At 41.4% G+C, this 27,026-nt stretch overlaps 1 protein-coding gene, 1 pseudogene and 1 gene segment (V, D, J or C); all 3 read left to right on the plus strand.

Annotated features, from left to right (window-relative positions):
- LOC107159017 overlaps positions 1-540 on the plus strand; it is an 856-nt pseudogene extending 316 nt beyond the window's left edge.
- Positions 1-27,026, plus strand: part of LOC107159025 (immunoglobulin lambda-1 light chain-like) — a 738,922-nt gene that overhangs the window by 294,438 nt on the left and 417,458 nt on the right. Inside the window, exon 3 of one of the 39 annotated variants that reach the window (XM_048785810.1) lies at positions 6,683-6,690. The exons of 36 other annotated variants lie outside the window; for them this stretch is intronic. In XM_048785810.1, coding sequence (XP_048641767.1) covers positions 6,683-6,690 — 8 coding nt within the window. Of the gene's footprint in view, positions 1-6,682; positions 6,691-19,369; positions 19,381-21,695; positions 21,703-27,026 lie in introns of all 39 variants that reach the window. 2 more of the 39 variants (XM_048785798.1, XM_048785828.1) reach the window with 2 other exon arrangements.
- LOC107159024 overlaps positions 1-27,026 on the plus strand; it is a 587,419-nt gene that overhangs the window by 148,562 nt on the left and 411,831 nt on the right.

The following is a 27,026-nucleotide window of genomic DNA, read 5'->3' on the forward strand; positions in this document are numbered from 1 at the left end:
TTCCTTCCTTCCTTCCTTCCTTCCTTCCTTCCTTCTCTTTTCTTCCAACCTTGTTCTGAACAGCTATTCTAAAATTAATAAACATAAACTTTATCTCTGGATCTCTCACTGGATCTTTCAATTTAGCAATAATGGAAGATCAGCAAATCAGATACCACCCATCTTTGTCCCTGACATTGACCCCCACAGTCTTCTTCCTGGTTCTAAATTTTGTATGACAGCAGGAGATTTTCAGGAGATTTATCCATAATGCAATAGGTGGCACTATACTGCTGCCTCTTTCTGCAAAAGGCACAGCTCACAATGTGATTGACTATATTGATACAATATGGAAAACATTCAAGCCAGGTGGAATTTTGATACAACTTGGTCCTCTGCTGTACCACTTTGAAAATTTGGCAAAGAACTTTCCATAGAATTGAGCTATGAGTATATAAAAAATGTTGTTCTGCAATATAGATTTCAGGTAGAGGTGGACAAAGAATCCCTATTGTCAACATACACTGTGAAGGATCTCTCTATGATAAAACACTACTATGAATGTGTCTTATTTGTGGTCCATAAGCCACAATAATGGTCGTAAGTTATATCACTCAGAAAAGTTTAATAAGAACAAAGCTGAGATAAAAAACTCAAAATCAACTATCAGTGATGACAGGGCACAACCTCAAATCAGTGCTGCCTTCTTATTCCTAACAACATTTAGAAATAGTATCTATTCACTTTAAAATATCTATTGATTTGGTCATAAGTACACTATGATATGCAGATTTCTATTGCACAAAGTAAAAATAGAGGAAATAACCTTCACATATACTTTTTCATTGAAGTCCACAATTGTCTTTAGTTGAAAACAAATTAATTTCCAGTGTCTTCATGAAGCTGTCACAAGTCTGCCATATTAATAACTGATAGTATTGAAGTCCATAATAATCTTCTTTCTATTGTTTTATGTGCATTTCATATGCTCTTTTTAGAAGTTTAAGGATTGTTACATTCAACATATGGAGTTGGTATTTTGTTTGCTTTCTTCCGGAGCAATCTATATATAAAATATGTATTTATTCATTTTTCTTCCAAATTAGTAGACTGTTTTTTTTTTCTGGTTGAGCTGAATTTAGAGAAGAATAAGATATTTAATTTTTATGAAATGTTAAACCTAATTATATCACTAATCATTAAGATATAATTGGGTAATTAAGTCTTTTATGTACATTAAATGGAATACTTTATGAAAGCATACTCATCATGGATCACTTTGAAATGTGTCCTCTGCTGTACCACTTTGAAAATTTGGCACAAAAGGATTTTTAAAAGTAGCTCTACAAGAGTAGAAAATAAAAATCTACCCATTTGAAATGTATGATATTTGTTTTGTTTTGTTTTTGGTACTGGCTATTGAACTCAGAAGCACTCAATCATTGGAACCACATCCCCAGCCCTATTTTGTATTTTATTTAGAGATAGGGTCTCACTAAGTTGGTTAATGCCTCACATTGCTGAGCCTGCCTTTGAACTTGCCATCCTCCTGCCCCAGACTCCCAAGCCACTGGGATTACTGACACAGGCCACCATGCCCAGCTGAAATGGATGATTTCAAACTAGAAATGAATACAGTTTGTCAGTGTGCTATTTAAAATAATGTATTTTTGTTTGTTTGTTTTTGGATTACCAGGATTATGAAAGGAAGCACTTTCTTAGTTAATCATATACTGGTAAAAAAAAACTCTCATAATGTTATTAATGTGGAAAATTTTAACTATGAAATTTAGGGATAAGTTATCACTCTCTCTTGGTGTGTCTTTAAACTGCAGAATTCATGTAATTTCATATTAACACCAATTTAGTTCCTTAATAGATGGAGCTTAAATATTATATATACTGTTGTAAATTATTACCTCTAGCAAATCTTAGAGGGAGTTTTTCTCTCCTCCTCTTCCTAGTTTTTTCCTCCTCCTCCTCCTCCTCCTAGTTTTTTCCTCCTCCTCCTCCTCCTAGCTGTCTNGCTCCTCCCCTCACTTCCTTTCTGCTCCTCCTCCTCCTCCTCCTCCTCCTCAAATAATGCTTTAACCTTTTCTTGGAGAAAATAAAAAAACTTGTATTGAATATTTTCACAAATAATTATGATTGCTTTCAATTAACTCCTTGGCAATTTGGATTACAGGGACTTAATGTGCTGGTAACATAAATGTCATGGTTTTGATAAGAAAAGTTAATTGTGAATCTTAAGACCTGAGGGTAGATTCTGAAAACAGTGAGAGAGCATTTTTATATGTATTATTGTTATACAGGATAGGGTTCCAAGGAGCCAATTTGACTTATCAAGTTAGAGAAATCTGAAACCTGAGGTTTCTAAAAGCAAAATAAAACTATGAAGTTTGGTGTCCCTCAATACTTGGCAGGCATACATTTGGTAGGAATTCTCATCACCTATATGAATAAACTTGAAATTAATTGCAAAAGGGAAAAAACAAAATTACTTTTTCATAAAAGAAATATAAGAATTTAAATCATTAATTGAACAACCAGGAATGCATGCTGTTTTTGAATAATTTAAAAAATGACTTTTATTTGCTCACTAGTGTTTTCACAACTTGTATCAAAACAAAAGATCTTTTTTTTTTCTCACAAAGGCAAAAACAGATTAAAACTCATGGATTGGTTTTGTTACCTAATTTTTTTTTTACTATCAGGTTTTATTCTTTAATAATGTGCCTATATTTCCAAATTATAGAATATATTTTAGTTAAATGTGATATCAATCAATAATAGAAGAGTCACTGAAGGATTTATTTAAATCTTTATTTCTTAAGTTTAGTCCTAGCTGCTAAACTATGTAAGCCTTAACAATTTTTTTTTCTTAAATTAGCTCTAATCATGAATGAATTATTTTCAAAATGATCAGGTATTGATTTAGGTGTGGCAGGACCATTCTGTCCTGGTATTTTCTAGGCTGAGGCATAGGAGAGAAAGACGACCTGAGTAAAAGGACAGTCAGGGGCAGACATGTGTTCAGTGGTCATGATCCCTCGTTTATATAGGTGGTAATTTCCACACCTTGGCCCAAGCAAATACGTTAGTGGACATAACTTATTAAGACTGTGTTAATCATGTTTATACTTACTGCATAGGTAAGTTCCTCCTCCCAGAATCAGGATGTCACAGAAGCATCAAGTTTTTCTTTCTTTCTTCCTTTCTCCTCCTCTTCCTCCTCCTCCTCTTCTTCTTCTTCTTCTTCTTCTTCTTCTTCTTCTTCTTCTTCGTGTGTGTGTTATTCTGTTTTCAATCACTTGGAAATCAAAAAAGAATAATGTTTTAACCTTTTCTTGGAGAAAAGAAAAAAAAAAAACTAGAGAAGATACACACTCATCACAGAGTGGGACATCACAGAGAAGATATACACTCATCACAGTGAGACAACTAGAGAAGATACATACTCATCACAGAGTGGACAAGACAAAGAAGTTGGCTGTAGTAGTTCTGTTTGTACACATCCTGGGGATGTCTCTAGAACTGGACCAGGACTCTGCAACATAAAGCCATCTAATAAGAACATAGGGACCCTCTTCCAGCCTATACACATAATAAAGCCCTCACCACACTTGTGTGCATCTGATAGTTTGCATATATGTATATGTGGGCACATTTATAATGCATGCACCCAGCTGTGCTTCCCAACCTGGCCTTCATGCCCTCCCCTGACCCCAGACAACCTAGACAAATTCTGCTACAAGGAGACCAAGACATACATTTAGGATACCTGGGTAATTTTCTCAGGTTGACAACAATGTTCTCAGTTGTCCTGGCAATAGAGTCTCCTTGGGCCTCAACTATATTCACTGTGAAATTGGAAGACTTGTATGGATTTTTAATTCTTTTTCAAATTAATTAATTCAATAACAGAAAGGGTCCATTAACTGAAAAGAGGCTCACAGCGTGAAAGAATTCTTGGAGTCCTGTCCATTTTCCAGAGAAATGTGGAAAATGGTATCAACCAACAGTTGTTTTTCCGTGTGATGGGAGAACACTTCCCCCAGAGAGAAGAAAGGGCACACTGGGAAGAGGGGAAAATCCTCCACTGTGCACTGCAAATGTGGGTGATGGAGTAAAATAGTTGCAGCAGAGGTGAAAATGAGGAGGAGGAAGAAGATGGTGATGGTGATGGTGATATACCCATGGTTGGACTGCTGTGCCAGAGCAACAGCTGTTCTGATGACATTGCTACTACTGCTATTAGAGCAGAGGAAAGCATCAGTCTTGATTTCTATGTATAATGTGAAGGCAGTAAATGGCCCCAAAATGTGTTACAAAATTTTTGAGGACCTGGACACTTTACAGAAGAGTTATAGTTTATTCTATAAGCTCCATTTTTCTATCAAAACACAAGGCTGAGAGATGGTTTTTCATACTAAGACTCATTTACAGGAACTATCTCAGTGTCCCTCTGGGCACAGGACAAATGCTGCCTCTCTGTGCTGTGCAGGACAGGGTGCAGCTGGCACAGTGAGGCAGTACTCCTGTCCACAGTATTGCAGATGACAGAGGCTTTTGATGTCACCTAAAGGGAACCACAAGCCTTAGTTTCCTCCACCAACAGATAGCAGCAGAGGTACTACTACCAAGTCAGAGGATAGAGATGCCCAAGAGGGACAAATAGGGAGGCCAGCGTGGTTCTTTATCAAACAAAATGTCATGTATAAAATGTATGTATGTATGAAATTATATAGCAATAATTCTAATGACATAGTGCCACATTCTAAAACTCAACAGGTGATCAAGGGTCAGGCATTGAACTGGAAGTCAGGAAAGTTGAACCTATGCCCTGGGTTACTGTAACCAGGGTCTGAGGGCAGACTCTCTTGTGTCTCTCCAGGACATTTAAAGAAGCCCAGAACATAGAAAAAGACTCACCTAAGAAAGGTGCCGGAGGAACCAGGCTCCAGGTATCAGACTGAGTAGATTTTGTAGGGCTGAAAATCACTCAAAAGACAAAGCTTCTGTCCAGGTACCTTAGAAGGGAGGTCAGTGTGAGAATGTAGGGCTCCTAGGACCTGTGTCCTTCCTCCACTATGACTGCATGGGTTTCCTGCCTAATCCTAGGGCACCATTGATCATGATCTATAAGTTGTTCCAGATATTACCCCTCTATCTTAAGAACTTGCAGAGATGCCTTCCCACTCATCTCTGGCCTCTCCTCCCATGTCCAGTCACATCATGCCTTAAGGCTCTTTGATGATGTTTAATAACAGGTATGCACAGCCTCCTTGAGGAGATTCTGCAGAGTGCTCTAGAATCTTACTTGATTCAGGGACTCAGGTATGACCATGGGCCTGAACTTGCTTATGTATGTATAATGTGAAGGCAGTAAATGAAAGGATCCTCTTTTCCTGGAAGGAGCCTTATCTACCCACCCTCCAGAGATCATCCATGTACAACTGTGAGGCCACAATCTTCAAAACGACCATGAGAATTTTAGGTTTTTTTTTTTTTTTCTCAAGCAGCTCTGGCTTCTAGAACTAATAACAATATTATGTAAATTATTTTGCAAAAATAAAAAGTAAGAATACATTCTTTATGCCAGCTTATTGTGGAAAGGGGTTGTCATAGAATAAAGAGAATATCATGCTGAATGACACTGCAAGGCGTGATAAGTCCACACATTCAGGTGGTTCTTTATCAAACAAATGCCATGTATGAAATGATTTAGCAACAATTCTAATGACATAGTGCCACATTCTAGTGGAATGACCAGGATGGGACCAAACTTCATCTGGAGTCCCAGAGAGGAGAATGAGGCAGAAGGCCTCAGTGGTTCACTTTCTGCTGTCATGTGTCCTGAATGATCTCAAAGGGATGAAGCTCAGCCCTTAGCCAGGATCCTGAAAGGTCAATAGCCCTGCTGAGCTAGACTCAGGATATATCATAGCCCAAAGGAAAAAGAAAGATGGTCACAGGTCAAACTCTAGAAGGATACTGTCATGAGTGGCCTTGGGGTCCAAGGCTAAAGTTCCTGCTGAGAGCAAATGGAAGAAGTTGTGGTTCTATCCCTCCTCTTTATTTTCATGCACTACTTCATTTCTGGTAGAATGTTAACCAATAACCAATGAGGAGAAAATTTTCAAAATAACAAAACACTTACTGACCAAAAGGACCTGAGAATGATCTGGAGGAGAACAGCTGTGTTACAGATTTCAAAACACAGAGTTTGGGACATCAATATCATTGCCTGGACTCCTCTCCTGTTCACCTTCTCACTCTCTGTGTAAGTGATCTGCCTGTATCCTATCCCTAGGTTCAGCCCTCAAAGTACCCTGACCTGGGTCTGATTCAAACACTACGCTCATCCTAGACACAGTATAATTGGGGCTACTCAGAATGGATCCTTCATCCTGAGGCCATCTCTTCTCTCCCCTCTTATAGAATCTGACCTCCTAAAAGCTCACATGGATGTCCTCAGTTTTAGTGCCCCTGGAACTGACAGCCATACTCCCCTGCTTTGGTGATGCACTGCAAAAAGAATATACCCATTGGAACCAGCATATGCTATGTCAGATCCCTGCTCAAATGACATGCAAAGTGAGCAGCCCTCACAAATCCCAGAGAGATATTTTGGCACCAGCTAGAAGACCCTGTCTGTCAATAGCACATTGGATGACGCTGTTACTCTTATTCATGGGACCTCAGTGGTACTCATCTCACACTGGCACACACAAATGGGAAGTGAGACCCAAACTCCTTTCTATCAGCTGTCCCTTTATTCCAGCACCAGAAGGAAGGAGACAAATCCATGAGTAAGATGGGCTCAGCTCACTCAGATCAGAGGAAAGACTGCCCTCTCCTCACAGCTCTCTAGCCAGGCTCTGCAGGGGTGGTGGGGATGGGGGAAGAATTTCTGGCTGGCAGAATCAACTGACCTGCTGCTTTCCAGCCCCCAAAATTTGAGGAGTGTGGTGATGGTCAGAGTGGAAGTACAATCAGAGGGATTCTTATATGTTACAGTCATGGTCCCTGGATTCTATAAGATATGACTGTCCATTCCTTGGTCCATTTCAGCAGGTGGAAGACAAAAAATTCTTAAAGCATTGCTGATCATGTTTCTAGTTCTTGGAGAACTATGGACATCCTTCCAGCACTTGGTTCTCACAGACAGCATTGGCAGAGACAGAAAGCTAGAGAAGTGAGAACACTCATCACAGAGTGTGGACATCAGTTGGACTTAGTTCCTGTTGTTATTGAGGACCAGGGTCAGGTATCTGCCACATAAAACACACTAAGCAGAAGGATGGAATGTTAGGATGTACCTTTCTTTGACTAGTGCACAGACTACGGCCATCCCTGCACCTGTGTGCATCTGAGTTTGTGTATGTATCCAACATTCCCCATGAATTAAGTCATTTAAACACAACACCCCTCTGATCCAAGCATTGATCTTTTCACAGATGGGGGAGTTGAGGCTCAGAGAACAGGAGGAACTTGCCTGAGTTCAGAGCTTGGGCCAACCCAGCAGCACATATCTGGTCTTCAAGCCCCAGAGTCCCTATTTTTATCAATGATCATGTGCCTTTTCATTACGCTTTCAAGTCCAGGATGCCAGTCTCTCCTCATAGTTCCATGCCATGAAAGGAGTAGAAGAAATATCCCCATCCCTGTGTAAGGGAGGAAAGTGCACTTGGATAAAGAAAGAGAGGCTTCTGACAAGAGGGTCCAGAAGGCCTGAGTGAAGGAAAAGGAGATGGGTGGGGAAGCAGGGCATAGATGGCCAGAAAAGACAGCTCCGAGGTGAGTCTCCTGGAAGGACTCTTGATAGATTCTCTCTCTTTGGAAGAGTTAGGCAAACTCTCTCTCTCTCTCTCTCTCTCTCTCTCTCTCTCTATATATATATATATATATATATATATACACACACACACACATACACATATACATAGATATAGATATAGATAGAAATAGATAATAGATAGATATAGATATAGATAGATAGAGATAGATGTGTGGTTTACAGATAGATATAGATTAATTGTCAATGAACCTTTATGTTATTTACTTATATATGCAGTGCTGAGAATCAAACCCAGGGCCTCACACATACTAGGCAAGTGCTCTACCACTCCAGCCCCTTAAGCAAGATCTCTTAATTTCTGAATAATAATTCCTTCAGCAGAACAAAGGGGCACATATTATGCCCAAGCATAAAGTTGGGTTATTGCAAATGTCTGCCTGAAGTGTCTTGTTTAAGATGCCTGTCAAAGAGGCTGCAATACAATAAGAGTTCAGAATTGGTAATTCTGCATAAACTAATGGTGCAATTTTAGTGTCATTTGTCTTGTGGGCAGCAATGGGCACTGTTAGACTCAGGCTGGGAACACCTAGAAATTCTCCAGTACAGAGGGCCTCATTTTATTCATTGATTTCCTCTGAGGCTATTGCTACCAGGTGAACTGCACATTCTACCCCTGACATCATTGTGTGCTTTCTATTTTTTTTTGGGGGGGGTACCAAAGTTTGAATCCAGGGGCATCAGCCTTTTTGATATTTTATTTAGAGACAGAATCTCGCTGAGATACTTATGGCCTAAGTTACTGACACAGGATTTTTAACTCAAAATCCTCTGCCTCAGCCTCCAAAGCTGCTGGGATTCCAAGCATACATCATTGCAACTGGCCCCATGTAGCCCTTCTTCTAAAGTTAGAACATTACCAGCACAAAACCACCAGGCTCAGAGCTTATTCAAGAACATAGAAAAACAAGCTGCTGAAGAGAAGAACAAATTTGCATCCCCTGCTCCTCCCTTCTCTAGCTGTAAGAACACAGGATGAAAAAGAGTATTGTCTAGTCCAGTCCCAGCTGGGCAACCTCAAGACATAGTGTTTGGAAACACCTCCCACCATGGACTGGCTCCACATTTACCTCTTGCTCCTTGTTTTCTCCGTAGGCCAGAACTTCCTAAAGCAATATGGAGACCTTCTTGCTACTTCCCTCCAAACACAGATGCTAAGGTTAGATCTTTCCCATTCTTTTGAACACTCAATGTCACTCACAAAATTGTATGTTCCCAGGTCTTTTTGTCCTGCTTGTGCTGATCCAGTCCCCATTTGCTTTTGCCTCACTTGGGAGCCTCAGCCACAGTCACCTACATCCTGAGCAGTGAACACATCAACTACTTCATTTTGTGGTAAAGTAGAGGCCAGGAAAGAGGCCTCAGTAAGTAATGAAGGTGAACAGTGATGGCAACCAGAGCAAGGGGGATGGGATCTCTGAGCATGTCACAGGCTCCAACTCTGGGGCTAACAACTACTTAACCACTGCTAACACTCAGGCTGAGGATAAGACCAAGTACTTTGGTGGAAAGAAACATACTATTGTTGGCCAGGGAGGGTAAACCCCAGGGACACAGGCAAAGGAAAAGTGAAGCCAAAACCTCTGTACTTCCCCTCTTCCTCTTCAGGGTCTTGGAGTTACAGCCTCACATCCCTCTCCAGAACCCATGATTTTTCTCCTTGCAAACTCCCTTATTCTACAACTGTGCTCCAAGGACATCACTAAGGAGAGGTAACTTGGGTCATTATTAGGGTCATTTTGACAACATAATGTTGTGGGTTTTTTTTTTTAATATCAGCCAGTGGGGACAAGACGAGAGCAGCCCAGGGAAAAATTTGTTCTGGGGAAAATGGTTGGGCTGAGATGATCATGTATCCCAGAGGCCTATTAGGCCTCAGGATCCATCTGGATTTCTGTCTGTTGAAGGCACGTTGATGGAGGTTTCCTTGGGAGAAAATGAAAGTTGGGTGCTGTGAGAATGGCAGTGCCTGGTAACCGCTGAGTGCAGCAGGATCCTGTCAAAACCAAGGATTGCAAACCAAGAAAGGATAGCTAAGCTTAAGCTCAAAGCAAAGATAGATTCTATTCAGGTACAGAACAGATATTTGCATATTAGGAAATACAGTTTCAGTTAGAAACCAAGCAAGATTTTTGTCAAGGTAACAGGTGAAGGGACTTGTTTAAAGAAAAAAAAAACTTTCACTGATCATTGCATTAACCAAGTTGTTTTGGAAGAATTTGGATTGGTTATGAGGTCTGTCCATACATGAAGCTACACATTCTGGGTTGTTAGGGGGATATCACAGGGGGGATTATCAGCAAGCTGTAAAGATTTTAAGAAAGTACATTGGCACAAGTCTCAGCAACAGAATCTGCTACAGTTGGTGAGCACATTTTTTTCCAAAAAATATTTTTAAAAGTTTGTTTTGTTTAACACATTTATTTTTATTTATTTATTTTTATGTGGTGCTGAGGATCTAACCCAGGGCCTCATGCATGCTAGGCAAGCTCTATATACTGCTGAGCCACAATTCCAGCCCCTCCAAAATATTTTTTATCCAGACACTCAATCAAGGGTCTTTTGACTATAAAGAAGGGTTAGCCTGTCAAACTTTGACTTCTGAGCCTTACACAGTCTTTTCTCTCTCTTGACCAGAGTGCAGTCATTTTAATTTCTTCAGGATCCATCAGGAAACAGTTGGCCCTCAAAAAAACAGGGCAGGTGACTTGATCCCAGTGGTGAGTACAGAGCAATGTCCAGAAGAGTGTGCATGTCAGCAAGGTTGTGGGCAGGACCACAGGGAGCATAGTTTGGCCTCTCCCGCTGTTATAGATTCTAGAATACTATTTCACCATATCTGGAACCATGTCCTACTACATATATAATTGTTCTCCACGTTTTTCCCATGCAATTTTGTGTGTATGGGTCTGTGTGAGAGTGTGTGAGCATACACACATCCTCATGTGTATGTGAGGAGTTACCAAAGAGGGGACCTCAACTCATGATGAGTGGGGAATCTCAAAAAATATTGCTGAAATGAGTTGAAGAAAGCACCAGCTAATGGTATTGAGAATGATTTAGGAAAGTGAAAAACAAACATTCAAGGGAGAGTAGGGGCCATCTGAAGAGTAAACAACACTTTCAGAATTCTCAAACTCTTCTTTTAAAGGAAACTTAATGAGAGGTAGGCATGGGAAGGGATATAGGGATGACATCAATCTGTTGATCACAAGACAGTTTAATGGTGGTTGGGAAGTTCTTGGGATCATTAGGCTAATGTGGTCTCTGATATCTGAATAGTAGATAATATTGTAAAGTCCCACATATTTGAGGTTCCTGGAAAAGTACCTTCTATCTTAGAATTTGTATCTCCCTCCAGTGCAGCTACTCTAAAAATGGATGCATTTGTGGGTGAAATAACAGTGCATGGAGCAATTTTTAAAAGTGGGTAGATTTTCAGTAACTTTAAAATTGTGAGTGAAGATTTGTAGATTTACCAGAAATTTGAGAGTGGGAGCCCTGGGAGAACTATCTTGGTAAGTGGCAGGCCTAAGAGACAGAAATAGCTTGGGAGTGAAAGGATGAAGAGAAGCACAAGCCTTTCAATCAATAAATTGTATTTTCTTGCCTGTCCTTTGGTTTTCTTTCTACCTATCATTTATTTATTATTTATCCACACGTAAGTGTTTTTAATGACAATGACATTATACTGCTATGAAGACATACCGAATCAGCACAGTCTAACATCCCACTTATGCCAAATCTTTGTCTTCCTCAGAAACATGGTTTCAGAAAGATCAGGGTTGGCATCTGGACAGCTATGACCCATCAATCCTTGGCTTCACAAGAGGTTCTGCATTCCTCCAATGAGAAAAATTAGACTTCCTTCCAGCACATGGCTTTCCACCTAGAAGTGAGAGCCCAATCCTTGCAAATGCCATAAGGATTGTTCTGCATGGCCTACAAGATGGCTAACTTTACATACAGGCAGTATCCCTGAATGAGGTTTTATTAACAGGGTGATGATCAAGACAATGGGCACATTAATTCCCAGGTATATAGGGAAATCCAGAGATGTTGCAGAGGAAATACACTAGAGTCAAAGGATGAATGAGAAAACATGAAGCATTTTCCAAAAAATGGGCATGCTATTCACACCAGGTGCTAGGATAGTGGACATGGAGCAGAAACCTCTTATTTGCCAGGTATTTCCCATCATAGAAACCAGGGGCCTCACACTCAAAAATCCTATATTTCAAGAAAAAATATTCTAGAATTTAAAAGCTAACCAAAAGAAGCTGGTGAGGAAGTCTGCTGCTTTCTGGCTACTGCTGTAGCTATCCAGCTCCACCCTGAATATAGAGGACCCAATAGTGAATGGTCACATAGCTCCCATCTTCTGCCACCATTGCATTTTAAGAAGCAAGGAGGGCACAGTGGCAGAAGCAGCAGCAGGTGAGTTGCTGGTGGTGGGGGGATATAATCATTGGAAAAACCGTGAGGCAAAAGGGAATTCTAATTGGGTCCCTTTCTATGTGTGCTGCAGTGAGGATGGATACAGAGTTTCAGGCTTATGAGCTCTTCCTTTGAGAGATCTGGGAGATGTGCTTGAGAAAAGGACAGTCTTTTTCTATCTCTTTAACACAACCTGGAACAAGTTTGGGGCATCTTCTCTTCTTTTCCCTGAGAATTTGGTTTTCAGAGAAGGGGGAAGTTTTATGAGCCTAGGATAGTAATACCTAGAGAAGAGATTATACTGCTACCAAGACATACCCAAAATTCCTTTTTTCCCCTCCCATTGCTTCAGTGTTGTACATAATATAGTCCAAGTGCAAGGAACTTGACTTCCCTAAGGAATTCCCAGTGACCCATCTCTGGAATTAGAGAAGGAAGGGCATCTGCACCCCATAGAAACCTGGGAACAGGGAAGGAGCTTCTGATAAATGCCAGCAGGACAAGTCCCACCTCTCCAGTGGGAAGGATGTGCTCAATTCAAGTGTGACCCAGAATGTGAAGGCCATGGCTTCCTGTGAGCCTCATGTTATCACTCCACCAAAAATATCTCCTACAGGGTTTGAACAAAGCTCCCACATTGTCAGCACTTTCTTCCACAGTGCCTAAGGACAAATTGTCAGGGAGTAGATTTTTAAAAAGGAAACAGAAACTTCCTCTAGCTCCACTATGCCTTCATTAATACTAATATCTCATGGGAATGGGGACACCCATGAGAGAAAATCATGCTCTGCTCAAAAAAGCATTGAAAAATCACACTTAGGTTATAGTAGCTATAAGTTCCTTTTCCAACTAATGAGAAATTAAGTCAGGTAGACTATTTGTATGGGGAAATTCCTTACTCCTAAATAATCCTTCAAGTTTTCCTTCAGGTTAAACATCACAAACAGGCCACTTTAGTTGATTAAAATTTGGAGTATTTCTGCTGGTAGATTCTGAGCAGCCAAAGGGCACAGATCTGTCCACCCTCCCAGGCCCTGAGCCACTCAGGGTTTGACTAGGGCAGTGCCCCCACAAGCAGTTGGATGAGCCAATGGGCAGCAGAAAACTGGCTGAGTATTCACCATATATATATAAAACCTTGCTAAGCCCACATTTATTTCCTTGCTTAGTCAAAGTGATTATTGTCAGTCTATAGAGTAACATGGACTCTCATCTGCCTCTGGTTAATGCTCTGATCCTGAGGCTTCTTTGTTTTCATGACATTATCCCTGATTGGAGGGACACCTGACCACCTGCTCAGCTCTGTGCAGTCTCAATGCTGACAAAATTCACAAAAACCATGGGGAATCAATGCATTCCTCAGGCAAGTCCAGTTTCTTGCACTTGGACTGTATGATGTACAACACTGAAGCAATGGGAGGGGAAAAAGAAAGGAATTCCCAGCTCCCATTGACAGTCTACTGTGGGAAGGAGGCTCTCAAAGAGGGGAACAAATGCCACCTATGAAATTACACTGGATAATGTGAAGAATCAAAAAAGCAGGAGATGCTTAATAAACAGACAGCCATTTATTAACTCATTTCACAAAATGAGTGAAATGTAACAGTGTCATATTATAATGAAATGGCCATCAGGGAACACAAGTTAATTAAGTGACCCAGAGTGCAGGAGGACAAAGTAATGGGTCTTCTGCTGAGTCAGATGTTATCAGTGGTCTCAGCTTCCCAGCTCCATCCAGGCCAGGCTCTAGGAAGGTCAATAGTCTTACTGAGCTGGGCCCAGCACATACCATAGCCCAGAGGGTCAGGACACAGGTAATGGGTCAATTCCTGGAAAGTGCTTCTGACCTTGGTTCCCTGGAGACTAAGGCTGATTCTATGCTCAAAAGTGCAGATGGAGTAAGTTGGGCCTCCATCCCTCCCTCTTTGTCTTCTTTTGATCCCCAATGCTTGGAAGAAGGCTCCCCAGTAATCTTAAATCAGCTGTCCCATGAGAAGAGCAAATGTGCAAAATCACCAAACATTAGCTACTCCCAAATCCATGAGAGAGCATAAGATTATTGGGGGAGCCCAGGTGTGTTTGGGATATCAGGTTTTGAGCTCTGGGAAATTTCCACCATGGCCTAGATCCCCATTATTCTCCCCTCATTCTCTGCACAGGTGACATGCTCAGTCATGTCCCTAGACTCAGCCCCTGCAAGATGCTCAACTGGACCCACCCCATACCCTGACATAGCCCAGGCAGAGCCTCAGAAAGAAATGTTGGGAATGGGTCCTTTATTCTCAGGAACCCTTTTGTCTCCTCTCTTACAGGCTCTGTGGCTGTCTTTGAACTGACACAGCTGGCCTTAATGTCAGTTGCTCTGGAACAGATGGCCACAATCATTTACTCTGGAGATGGCCTTACCAATGAATATGCTGAGCACTGGTACCAGCAGAAGCCAGGCCTGACCCCTATGCTGATCATCTATGGTAAGAGCAACCAAGCCTCAGGGATCCCTGACCAATTTGCTGGCTCCAACTCAGGGAATATAGCCATGCTTACCATCAGCAGGGCCCAGGCTGGCAATGAGGCTGAGTACTGTTTTCAGGTGTGGAATAACACTAATGATGCTCACAGTGACTCAGGCAGATGAAGAAGTGAGATGCAAACACCTGCCCATATCTATGTCACACTTTTCACCCAGCCCCAGCAGAACCAAATACAAAACTATGGGCAGGTCTGGCCTAGCCCACCCAGATCTGAGACACCCAACTTACCCTTTCCTCCCAGCCTTCTAACCAGGTTCTGCAGAAGGTGGATCAGCATAGATTTAGGTCTGGAAGGACTATGCTTTCCTGGTGCTTTCTGGACCAGGTTTTGTGAAGGAAAATGAGATCTGAGGAATAATTTGGTAGACTGAGTCATCTGTCTATTCTTATGGTAACTATATTGTCTGTGTTTACTGATCTGGACCTCCAACTCTATTTCATAACCCAGAGAACCTGGTAAGTTGGACTCTGTTTTCATTTCCTAGAAATCAAGAAAAAATAAGTTGAGTTGAAGCATGTTAAAATTACATTGAGAATTTAGGAGAGAACTCAGTACTTTCTATGTGTAGCATGTCTTCCCATTCCCTGATGACACATATTAAGAATAGCTGGTTCCACATATGTTGCTGCTATACAGACCAAATATTCTAGATTATTCCCTTGAACTGTGCTGGTCATCTCAGCTCCTGAGTCCCTTTGTTCTTTTGGCAGCCTGGGATCCTGAACAACACCAACCACGATAGACAACACTCTGGGATGTACTCACATTCCCATCCATAGAAGCTCAGAGTTCTGGCAGCTCACAAGTTGCCCTCAAGCAAACTGGTGTTGGTTACAAAGAACAGCCACAGGTTCACATCCTTCTCAGAGAACTTCAGTTTAATGACTGCTTGAAGCCACAAACCCAGAGCTCTGAAGGGACTCCCCCTCTGGAGATTCCTGTAGAAATGCAGAGTCCTTAATTGCCCCCTTATAGAATCACTGTCCCTTTCTGCCCACTGCTGCCTTCCTCTTTGCTTTCAACACAGCTTGAGCACCATTCTCCATCTCAGAGTCTGCATCTGGGACACCCAATTAGAGGAGAGCTACTGTCCCCAACAAGGGAATTCAGAGACCTTGGAGGCCATACTACACTAAGAATGTATGCACAGCTCCTAAATTCCCAGTGTAAATGTTCAGATGCCCATCTATGGCCAATGTTTATTGATTCCTATAAAATTAAAGCACTGCCTGACTTACTAGGTACTTGGGTTATGAAACAGAGTTGGAGGGAAGAGCATGTGATGTTTTCAGATATGCATGCATGTGCATGCACACAGGTGTGTACACACACACACTCAACTCTCTCCAAGTACAGGGCTGAGTGATGTTGGGTAACTTGCCACAGTCCTGCATAACATGTGTCCCCAGGAAAGAATGACTAAGTCAATGAAGCCCCAAATCATTTTAGGTTCAGGGTCCAGATAAAAGGAATGGATGTCCCAAGGTTCTTTGTTGTCTGTATTGGGCCAGGAATGAAACCTGAAGCCCCCCTGCTCCAGCTCCTCCCTAGCAGCATCTCCAGGTTCCTCCCTCCCTCTGTGGACCCAGCTTCCCTCCTACCACCCTAACTGCCTCCCCTCAACTGTATGCCTCCCCTCCCTCTGCCCCTGCTCCAAGGCCTCCCCTCTCTACTGTCCCCAGGAGCAAACCTACAGCATCTTGATCCTTCCCTGATTCTGAGCTCAGTCCAGGCAATGCTGCTGGGGTGAACTCCTGGGAATGAGGTCCAATTTTATCAAAGAGCTGCTGAAGACAGTATACAAATCCTTGACCATGAACTATGAGGTTTGTGATTAAATAAAAATGTTACTAATGGAAATGGTGTTGATTGATGATGATAATGATGTAAATACCCTACTGAGCTTTAATCAAAAACATCCTGTACTTCCACTGACTGCATAGCAGCTCTCATTGCCATGGGGCAGCACCAGCCCTGGCAGCAATTACATGGGAGCCTGGCTCCACAGGAAGCATCAGCATGTTTCTTGGGACTTTTCTGTTTATTCAGAAGAACTGAGAAGCAAACACTCTCACCTTTCCCTAAAAAAAAAAAAGCAAAGCACTAAGAAGGGACATTCCACCCCTAGACAGGGTCAAAGAAACTGTAAGCTATCTACCTAACTTCATATAATGGATGCCAATTCTCTGTACTGTACTTGGCAGGACAAGGTGTGTGCAGCTAGCAGAGTAAGCCTAGATGCTGTATACATACCCTCTCAGGTGACATGGACTTTGGAGTCACCTGTAGAAGGGATCTACTTTTCCTAGGCTCCTCCATCAGCAGAGGGAGGTAGACCTACAGTCATGAGCAGTCAGGAAGAGGCTGGGTCAGTAAAAGAGGAGGCCAAGAGGAAGGCCCATCCAGAGAGTTCAACAGGTCTCCATGTAATGGAAGTCATGAGAATCCAACATATGTCTATGCTGCAGTGACCACATTCTGATGACCACACACACAGTGTGTCCCCGAGACACTGACAGGAGCCTGGAAAGAGTGAAGGCCTCACCTAGGAAATGCCTTGGAGGAAGTCACAGGTGTCAATCTTTGAAGAAGCCTGAGAGACAATGAGGAAACTACATCAAGGTCCCTCTAGGAGGGAATTACATGTGAGAGGATGGAACTTAAGGGCCTGTGTCCTTCACCCAGGACAGCTGCCTGAGTGTTCTGCCCAATCCCAGAGCACCTTTGCTTATGTCCAGTAGTGGTACTAGAACTAACCTCTCTATCCTGGGCACTTCTAGAGATGCTTGCACTGTTTTCCTTCATTCTCCTCCCACTTCCAGGCAGACCTGCCTTGAGGGCTGCAGCTCCTGTGCTCAGGTGCAGTCTCAGTGGAGGACAGAGGGCATTCAGGGTCTTATCTGAATAGAGAATGCACAGCCTCTTTAGGACACTCTCCAGAATGAGGTGGACTACCACCTGCCTTGGCCTTTTTTCTTTTTTCCTTTTAGCTATCTAGTTTCTGCAGGAGAGAAAACATGACTGTTAACACAGGTTGCCTTATTTCACTTAGCATGATGGTGTCTAGTTCCATTCATTTTCCTGCAGATAACATAATTTCATTTTTCTTTGTGGCTAAATAAAACTACATACCACATTTTATTTATCTAGTTATCCACTAATGGACTCCAAGCCTGTTTCTATTCTTAGGCTGCTGTAGATATGGGCATACTCATATCATCATAGTATGATAATTTCAATTCTTCAGGATAAGTGCTGAGGAGTGGTATAGCAGGGTAATTTGGTGGTTCCATGCCTCATCTTTTGAAGACCCTCCATACAATTTCCAAAATAATTGTACTAATAAATCATCCCACTGAGAGTGTAAAAGTGTTCCTTTTTCTCCATATCCTCCTAGCATTTATTATTATTTGTATTCTTGTATTCCTGAGTATGAAATGAAAGGTCAGTGTAGTTTTGATTTGCATTTCCCTAATTGCTAATGATGTTGGTCATTTTCCATATATTTATTTGTATTTCTTCTTTTGAGAGGTGTCTAATTTATTTGCCCATGTTTTAATCAGGTTATTTGATTTCGTGGTATAAAATTTTTTGAGTTCTTTATATATTCTAGATCTAAATCCTCTGTCAGAAAAGCAGTTAGCAAAGATTTTCTCCCATTTTGAAGGTATTCTCTTCACATTGATAATTGTTTGGTTTGTTGTGCCAAAGCTTTTTAATTTGATGTCATTCCCATTTATTAACTCTTGGCTTTATTTCCTGAGCTTTAGGGGTCCTGTTGAGAAATTTGTTGTCTGTGATGAAAAGCTAGAGTGTTGACCCTATGTTTTCTTCTGGGAGTTGCATAGATTCTGATCTTATTCCCAGGTCTTTGATCCATTTTGAATTGTTTTATTCAGGGTGGGAGATAGGGTCTCATTTTATTCTTATACATATTCTACCATGCCCTTCTACCATGATGTTTTGGCAAGGGGTCAGCAGATCATGGAGTCCTATAGAGCCATAAGTGCAAAAAAAAATAATTTTTCCTCTTGTCAGGCATTCTGGTCATAGTGATGAAAAGCTGAATAGCATAAATATAATAATTATAGAGCATATTAGTTGGTCTGGTAGTTCTGCCCAGCATGAAATGCGGAGGGGAGTCCTAAGACTAAACAAAGACAAGAGATGGTAATTTGACAACCTGAAGATTTAAAGACCTCTGGTAAAGGTAACTACATAGGTGAACATAAAACCAATAAATGTGTAGTATTGTAAGTTTGTTTCTGACATTTTACTATATGAATTAAAAGATGAAAAATGTCATAGTTTGAGTCAATAATGCAAATGGGCACAAAAATGTATGTGCATCATACTTGTAATCATAACATCATAAACAAGGAGAGGTAACATGTTATTGAAACTAAGTATCAATTCAATGTATATTGGCATGTATATAAGATATTAGGTGTTATGCACATAGTAAGCACTATTAAAATGAATTGAAAATATAGGTAAAAGGATATGAAGTGGTAAGCATAATGTTATGCTGAAAATAAAAATCAACCAATCACAATGGAAACCACTAGTGGTGCAGTGAGGAACGTATAAGAAGGATAAGGTACATGTAGAAATCTAAGAGCACTTTGACAGAAGCCTTTCATTATCTGTAATGACATTAGATGGTACACATGAGTCTTAATTCCTCAATACATAAGAAATGTAAGTCCTTGCAGAGTTTAACACAGTTTCTCTAAACTATTGTACTTTTGGAGAAAGGCTACAGATAGTGTGATTCCCTTCTAACAAAAACAAAGCATCTGGTAACAGGACCTGGATCTGCCATGAACCCCGCCCCCCCCCCATGCACTGCAAAGCTACCAATCTGAGAGGCACAGGGCAGGGTAGGGTGAGAACACCTGCCACAGAGTGAGGCTGGACACACTGACAACAGGCTTTGGGGTCTGCAAGAGGGAGTTTCCTTCTCTGTGAATTCTCAACCAGCAGAGGGCGGCAAAGCTGCATCCAGAAGCTGCCAGGAAGGAGGTTGAGTCCTTGGGCAGAGTCCAAGAGTGAGGCCAGTCCTGAAAGTCGTTCTATTTCAGTTCTGGACCCATACATCAGGAGAGTCCAAACAATGCCCCGGGCTGCAGTGACCATGTCAGACTAACCGGGGTCACCCCAGGACACTGGCAGAGCCCAGGCATAATGAGGACCTCACCTGGCAAATGCACTAAAGCAGCCTGGTCACATGGGTCAGCCTGGGAAGCCCCTGAGCAGGTGAAATTCACTGGGGAGACTCAGACGAGTTTCATGAGCTCTAGGAAGGAAGGAGCACTACAGTGTAAGATGAGTCTCCCAAGGTCTGTATCTTTCCCACAGCATGACTACCTGGGGCTCCTGCTAATCTCGGGACACCATTTGTTGCTGTCGAGAAATCATCCCAGGGATGACTTCTCTATTCTATCACTTCCAAAGCTTGCTGCATAGTCCTCCCTGCCTTTCCTCCCACAGATGGGCAAATAGTCTCTTAGGCTGCATGTCCTATGCTCAGGAGCAGTTCTGAGATGGAGAAAGGGGGCACCTGGTCCCTTGTTTCTGGATGGAGTATACAAAGGCTTTTTGAGGAGACTCTCAGAGTGACAGTGACTATCATATGCCTTAGGTGACAGCCCTGCACCCAGAGTTCACCTTTTTTCAGTGATAGTATCCTCTTTACTTGGGGTCCCTTGCTCAGGCCTGGAAACTGTGACACTGATGACCTTCACAGAGATTAAGGTTTTAAAGTTGTTTAATGTATAAAGTCTGGATTTGGGCACTTTGAATCAGATCACCAAAAAAACAAGTATGATTAAAAAATAAGAATAAGCTTGTCTATAGCTTATATACTGTGAAGTGAGGATGTCAAATATTTTCATTTTGGGGCTAGAAATGGTGGTAAATTCACACAAAAATGGTGGTTGATTAAATGAACAAGGCCTAATTGTGACATGATTAAGAAAGCATTCTCCCAACCTGAAAAAATTTGAATGAAATGCCAAAGATGAAACTAATGTGCACCTGGGAGACACTGAGTGGAGATGAGGAAGGCAAGTGTCCATAGTCCACCTTCTGCTGAGTCAGGGATCATCAGTGGCCTCCCAACTGGGTGCAGCAAAGCCTGTGGCCATCCTTTTCAAAGGTCAAAAGCCCTTCTGAACAGGACCAAGATAAAAATAAGCCCAGGAGAAATGGGACAGTGGTCATGGGGTAAATTCTACAAAGTGATTGTGATCAGAGGTCATGGAAGTCAAGTCTGAGTTTTTTCCTCAGAAGAGCTTGGAGAAAGTTGAATGTTCAACCTCCACCTTCTCAGCCTCTTCTTCTGTCCCCGAAGATGGTTTGAGTGACCTCCCATAATTAGTGGTTAAAGAGGATGTATAATTTGCATGATCACTAAACATGCACTTCCCCAAACATCTTGAAAGCAATAAGAGAGGCCCTGGAGAACACAGCCATGCTGTGCATGTCAGGACAAAGAGTTCCAGTGTGTCTCCACCATGACCTGCACACCTCTCTTGCTCCCATTTGTCTTGCTCTACACAGGTGATCTCTTCAGCCCTGACACAGACTCTACCTATGTATGGGACTACCACAGGATCATGAGCTAGACCTTCTCCAAACTCTAAGCTCATCTGAGACATAGATTTTTGGGTCCCTTGGGTTTGGGTCCTTATGCTCAGGGCCTTCCTTCTCTCTTCTTTTGCAGGGTTTGTGGTCTCCTATGAGCTGATTCAGCCACCCTCAGTCTCAGTAGCCCTGGGACAGACAGCCACAATCACCTGTTCTGGAGATGAAATTCCAAAAAAATATGCATACTGGTTCCAGCAGCAGCACCCAGGACAGAGCCCTTTATGCATAATATATAAAGATAGTGAGTGACCTTTAGGGATCCTGGAGAGATTCTCTGGGTCCAGCTCAGGGATAACGGCCACCCTAACCATCAGAAGAACTGAGACTTAGGATGAGGCTGTCTATTATTGTTTCTCATTATATGGTGATGGTGATGATAAGCAGCCCACTGTAACACAGGAGATAGGGAAGTGAGACACAAACCCCTATCCTGTCAGTGTCACAATTCTTCTCCAGATTCATGAGGACTGGATGCAGAGCCTTGGAAAGGTCTGGTTCAACTAATCTAGAGATAAGACCCCTAGGCTGCTTTTTCTTCCCAGTCATACAACTAGGCTCAACACAGGGTAGGTCAGGGATGGTTTTATGGCCATTAAGACAGATTGTCATGGTGTTTTCTGAGACAGGAAGTGAGAAAGGAAAGCAAAAATGAGTGGAAATACACACAGACAGCGACATCCATCACTCTATGGTTATGGTCCCTGGACTTTCATATCATGGTGATTAAACCTATCCATGGGCTCAGTATTCCAGATTTCTAGCCCCTTGAGTTGCTCAGCACTTGTTGGCTCCTGAAACCTGAACACAGAAGACCAGTATTTTATACAGAGAGGGATTAGCCTTTATCTCCTCTTCAGAGCTCACCTTCCCATCCAGAGAAACTCAGATTTCTCACAGCTCACATAGATGTCCTCACTGCAAAGTGATCTTGGTTACAGAAAACTGCTTCCCCAGGCTCACACACTTCTGAAACAGGTTCAGTTTAATGACTTATTGAGGCCATGACCTCAGGGCCCTGCCCCTCTTTAGGATACCATGAAGGGCCTCCAACTCTACAGCAAACTGTTAGGATGCTGAATCTCTAAATGCCAGCGAATGGCTGCATTCAATACAGCCTAAGCATCATTCTCCATCTCAGAGTCTGCATCCAGTACACCCAATAAATGAAGAACTGGTGTCCCCAATATGGGCATTCAGGGACTATTATGGTTTGGAAGTGTGGTGTCACTCAAAAGCTCACATGTGAGGCAATGCAGGAATGTTCAGAGGCAAAATGAGTAACCAAATTAAGGACAAAAATCACTTAGTAATCTCAATAGATGCACAGAAGCCTTTGGCAAAATTCAATACACATTTATGAAGAAACTATAGATAGAATGAATCCACCTCAATATAATAAAGGTGATATAGGAAAAACCCAAAGTCAACCTAATAGTAAACAGAAAAAAATAGAAAGCATTTTTTAAATGTGTGAAAAGACAAAATGTCCAATCTCACTGTTCCTATTTAATATAGGGTTTGAAATTCTAGGCAGAGCAATTAGGAAGTGATGAAAATTTAAAAAATAAAAATAGGAAAGGAAGGAGTCAAATTTTCACTCTGCGCAGATGATATAAGCCAATACTTAGGAAATCTAAAAAGACACCAAAAGACTGTTAGAGCTAATAACCAAATTTGGCAAAGTAGCCAGTTACAAAATCAACATACAAAAATAAATAACTTTCCTACACACCAATAACAAAACTGCTGGGAAAGAAATCAGGAAAACAATTCCATAACAATAACCTTAAAAAAAGTCCCTTGGAAAAATTCTAATTTAGGAGGTTAAAGACTTCTACAATGTTAACTACAGAACACTGAAGAAAGAAGTTTAAGAACAACTTAGAAGATGGAAAGAGTTCCCATGTTCATAGATAGGCAGAATTAATAGTGTTAAAATGTCCATACTATCAAAGCAATATAAAGATTTAATACAATTCCCCATTAAAATACTAATGACATTCTTTATAGAACTATAAAAAATAGTTCCAAAATTTACTTGGAAGAATAAAAGATCTAGAATAGATAATGCAATTTTAAGCCAATAAAGCAATGCTGGAGGCATCACGATACCTGACTTAAATTGTACTACAGAAAAACAGACACATAGACCAATGATACAGAATAGAAGACCCACAGACAAACCAATGCACAAATACTCATCTGATCTTTGACAGAGATGTCAAAAACATACATTGGGGAAAAGACAGATTTTGAACAATTGATGCAGGGACAACAGATTATCCATATTATACCCTTATCTCTCACCATACACAAAATCATCTCAAAATGGATTTACACAAAAAACTATGCAACTAGAAGAAAACATAGTGTCAGTATTCCAGCTTTTTTGGCATAGGAAATGACTTCCTTAATACAATCCCTAAAGCTTAGGAAATAATGCCAAGACTCATTGGTGGATCTCATAGTTTAGGCCTCAAGTTCAAGTGATACCTGATGATGTTCTGGACCAACCAGCAACTGGGTTTGTATCATGATGCATTTCTAAAATTGTATGCAATTTTTCTAAAGGAGGTGACAAAGACTGCTTCCAAAACCCCCATTGTCTACATTGGGATTTGCCTAGGGATGCTTAACCTAAACACCACATTTTGTATCCTATCATTAATTCCTCTATTAGAGAATAAAATTGTCCATACAGCTGGGACACTGATATCACTGTGACACATGCCACAGTGCCTCCTCACACTGGAATACACATCCATTTGTCAACTTTCACTGGTTTTTGAAGCATGCTACTTTCTAAAATCAGAGTGGCCCTATAAGATTTGTGCTTCTTGTAGGTGGGGAGTGTAAGATGAAACAACTTGTTCATTATTTTGATGGAAATAGCTCAAAAATATTCAAACAACTAACCCTTAAGTATCTGGGAAAATATGGTGGAAAGAACATTTTATAGTTCTTGCATACTCTGAAATGCCTATGTTGCTTCAGACATTTCAATATACTTGCCACTCATGCACATTTTCATCCAGTTTCCATGACAACATACAGTCCTAGGAAGTTCTCCTGCACTTCCAAGATGTCCAAGCCCCCATAGACTTTAGTTATGATAAGGAAGGATAAGGTAACAGAGCAAAATGAAGACATATACCTTTGTCTATTCCATGTGAATGTATGTAGTTTCTGAACTTCCTTTATAAGAGAAATGGAGAACTCAAATTCCCAACCAGTAGTGCATACCATACACCTGCATACAAGTTATTCTGGGTCTAGCAGCTTCTTGTTCAAAACTGAAGAAGAAAATGACTTCCTGTCTGGATATTTAGAAATATACTTTTATCTCCTATGATTAATTCTCCCATAGGAGAAGACTAACAAAATGAACAGATATAACAAACAACTTCAACCTCAAGTCCAAAGGTCTTTATAGGTGGCGCAGTCTGTGATACTTTATGAAGCAAATTTCATTGTTTTTATTTATGAGTATTTTTATAGGGACACACAGAATTCACTAACTTCATAATTGTCTAGGTAGAAAACAGTTTAGTGTTTTCCAATAATTCACTCTGTGTTCCAAACACTCAACCCTGCCCTGGAAAAGTGAAAACACTTTTGAATAACAAAAGGGTGAGTATGGCTGGGACCAATACAATTTCACAAACTCAAGATAGCAGACTGCAGACCGCAGCCATAGTTGGATGTGTTTGGTACATTACTTGGAGATTCGCTGTGCAGCATATTCTAGCTGAGAAAATTGGTTCAGTCTAGAAATGAGAGTTGAAATAGGCATGGGAAAGCTACCTTCAAACATCCTTCATTATTTTGGAGTGTTTAGACTCATAAATACCCAGGTTGACTGCCTATCCATTAGATCTAAAGATGCTAAATCCTTTCTACATGTTGAACTTCAGTACTGTCAATTTGTTTTTTATTTAAAATTGCACACATCTTGCCTATGATGGTTATGCACTTTGATATGGTTTATTATTTCTGAATACCATTATCCCTGTTACTTTCATGAACCCATTTCTATAGGAGCCTCCTGCTATCTGCACTGACCACAGAGCCCCTCAGTAATAAAGGTGTCCTCACACTTGAATGAGCTTCAGTCACTTAACAGAGTCATAATGGGGCAGCAAATGTGAAAGCACACCGGAAGGAGGCTGAGGCAGCAGGGCTGCCTTTGTCCTGTGAACTTGTGGCTAAGCCAAGCTCTGGAAACCACAAATTCCATGAGTATCAGCTGTCAGCTCAGGCTGCTTTGCATAATGGGCAGCTCTCTCCAGCAGGGGATAATAGAGGCCTGGGGGAAACCACTCTCACCAGGTCCTCAGGAAGCAACATGAGCCTCTACCTTCTCACAGTTTGGACTTCCCTGTTCCTTAGAATCATTAGTTACTAAACAGGTGCAGCAGCCCTAGTGCTCCAATTAATGCACCTATCCCAGGGCTCTGGTATCAGACTTGCCCTGACTCTAAGGTGACACTTAGTAGTGCCCTCCCTGTGGTGGACTGGATGTTCAGGACCCTGCTGTCAGAGTAGGAGCTGTGGGTATAAAATATACATGCTGAGCTCACAGATTTATGTGAGCCTGAGGGACTGCAGCTGCCAAGAAAAGAAGAGCAGTTTGTTCAAATTTGAATTTCTAGCTTCCAGTTGATCATGAACAACAGACCTGGAGGGGATGCCCTGGGGACCAGAGAATCCTTTGAGCTCATCCACACCAGTCAGGCAGTGGATTTCTTGGGGAGTGGTGATGTGGACCAAGGTGATTGATTGCCTAGTGTTTGTGGCCCGCCAGTTCTCAGACTCTCCTATATAAAAGTATGGGTTCACATTGCCCAGTTGCTATGGCAATGCTATTCTATGGTCACTCTGTGCAAAAGCTCAGAGTTATAAAGATGGTGGAATGAGATGGACATCATCAAGGTACATGTCTGACTGCACATATGGTGCCATGCTACATGATGTACACCCAGAGAAAGGAAAAGTTGTGCTTGAATTGTATACAATGAATCAAAATGCATTCTATTGTCATATATACCTAATTAGAATAAATACATGAATAAGTTTAAATTTTTTTTGAGAACAAGTCCTTTAGTTTTTTTTTAATGTGGCACTATAATATGCTACTCCTCATCCTGAGTTGAAATGTTTTTCTTTTCCTACTCTTATGGAGGTGATATGGGTGAAGACTCAGGATAAACCAGCTGCATGAATGTCCATGTAAGAACTGGACATTTTTAAAACGTTTTTTTAAATGTTTAGAAAACATTTTTTTTTAAATGTTTTCTACTCAGATAGTCTGGGATAGAATCTTTCCATTCTGCCTTGCAATATGACAAAGGAATGGGCATGGCTGTGCCCAATAAACCTTTACAAAACAGGCAGCAGCCACAGTTGGCTGACCCTCACTTACAATGTCCTGTTTGACTTGGAACATTCTTTGGCACCTGTAGCGCCCCCTTGCCCGCAAGGAAGACGCAACACTCAGGAATCTTCTTTCAGCAGTTTATTCAGGCCCCTGACAGTTCTTCTCCTCAGTTCTCTTTCTCTTCAGTTCTCT

This window comes from Marmota marmota, unplaced genomic scaffold (genome assembly GCF_001458135.2).
Source record: "Marmota marmota marmota unplaced genomic scaffold, marMar, whole genome shotgun sequence".
In the NCBI taxonomy this organism is placed as follows: domain Eukaryota; kingdom Metazoa; phylum Chordata; class Mammalia; order Rodentia; family Sciuridae; genus Marmota; species Marmota marmota.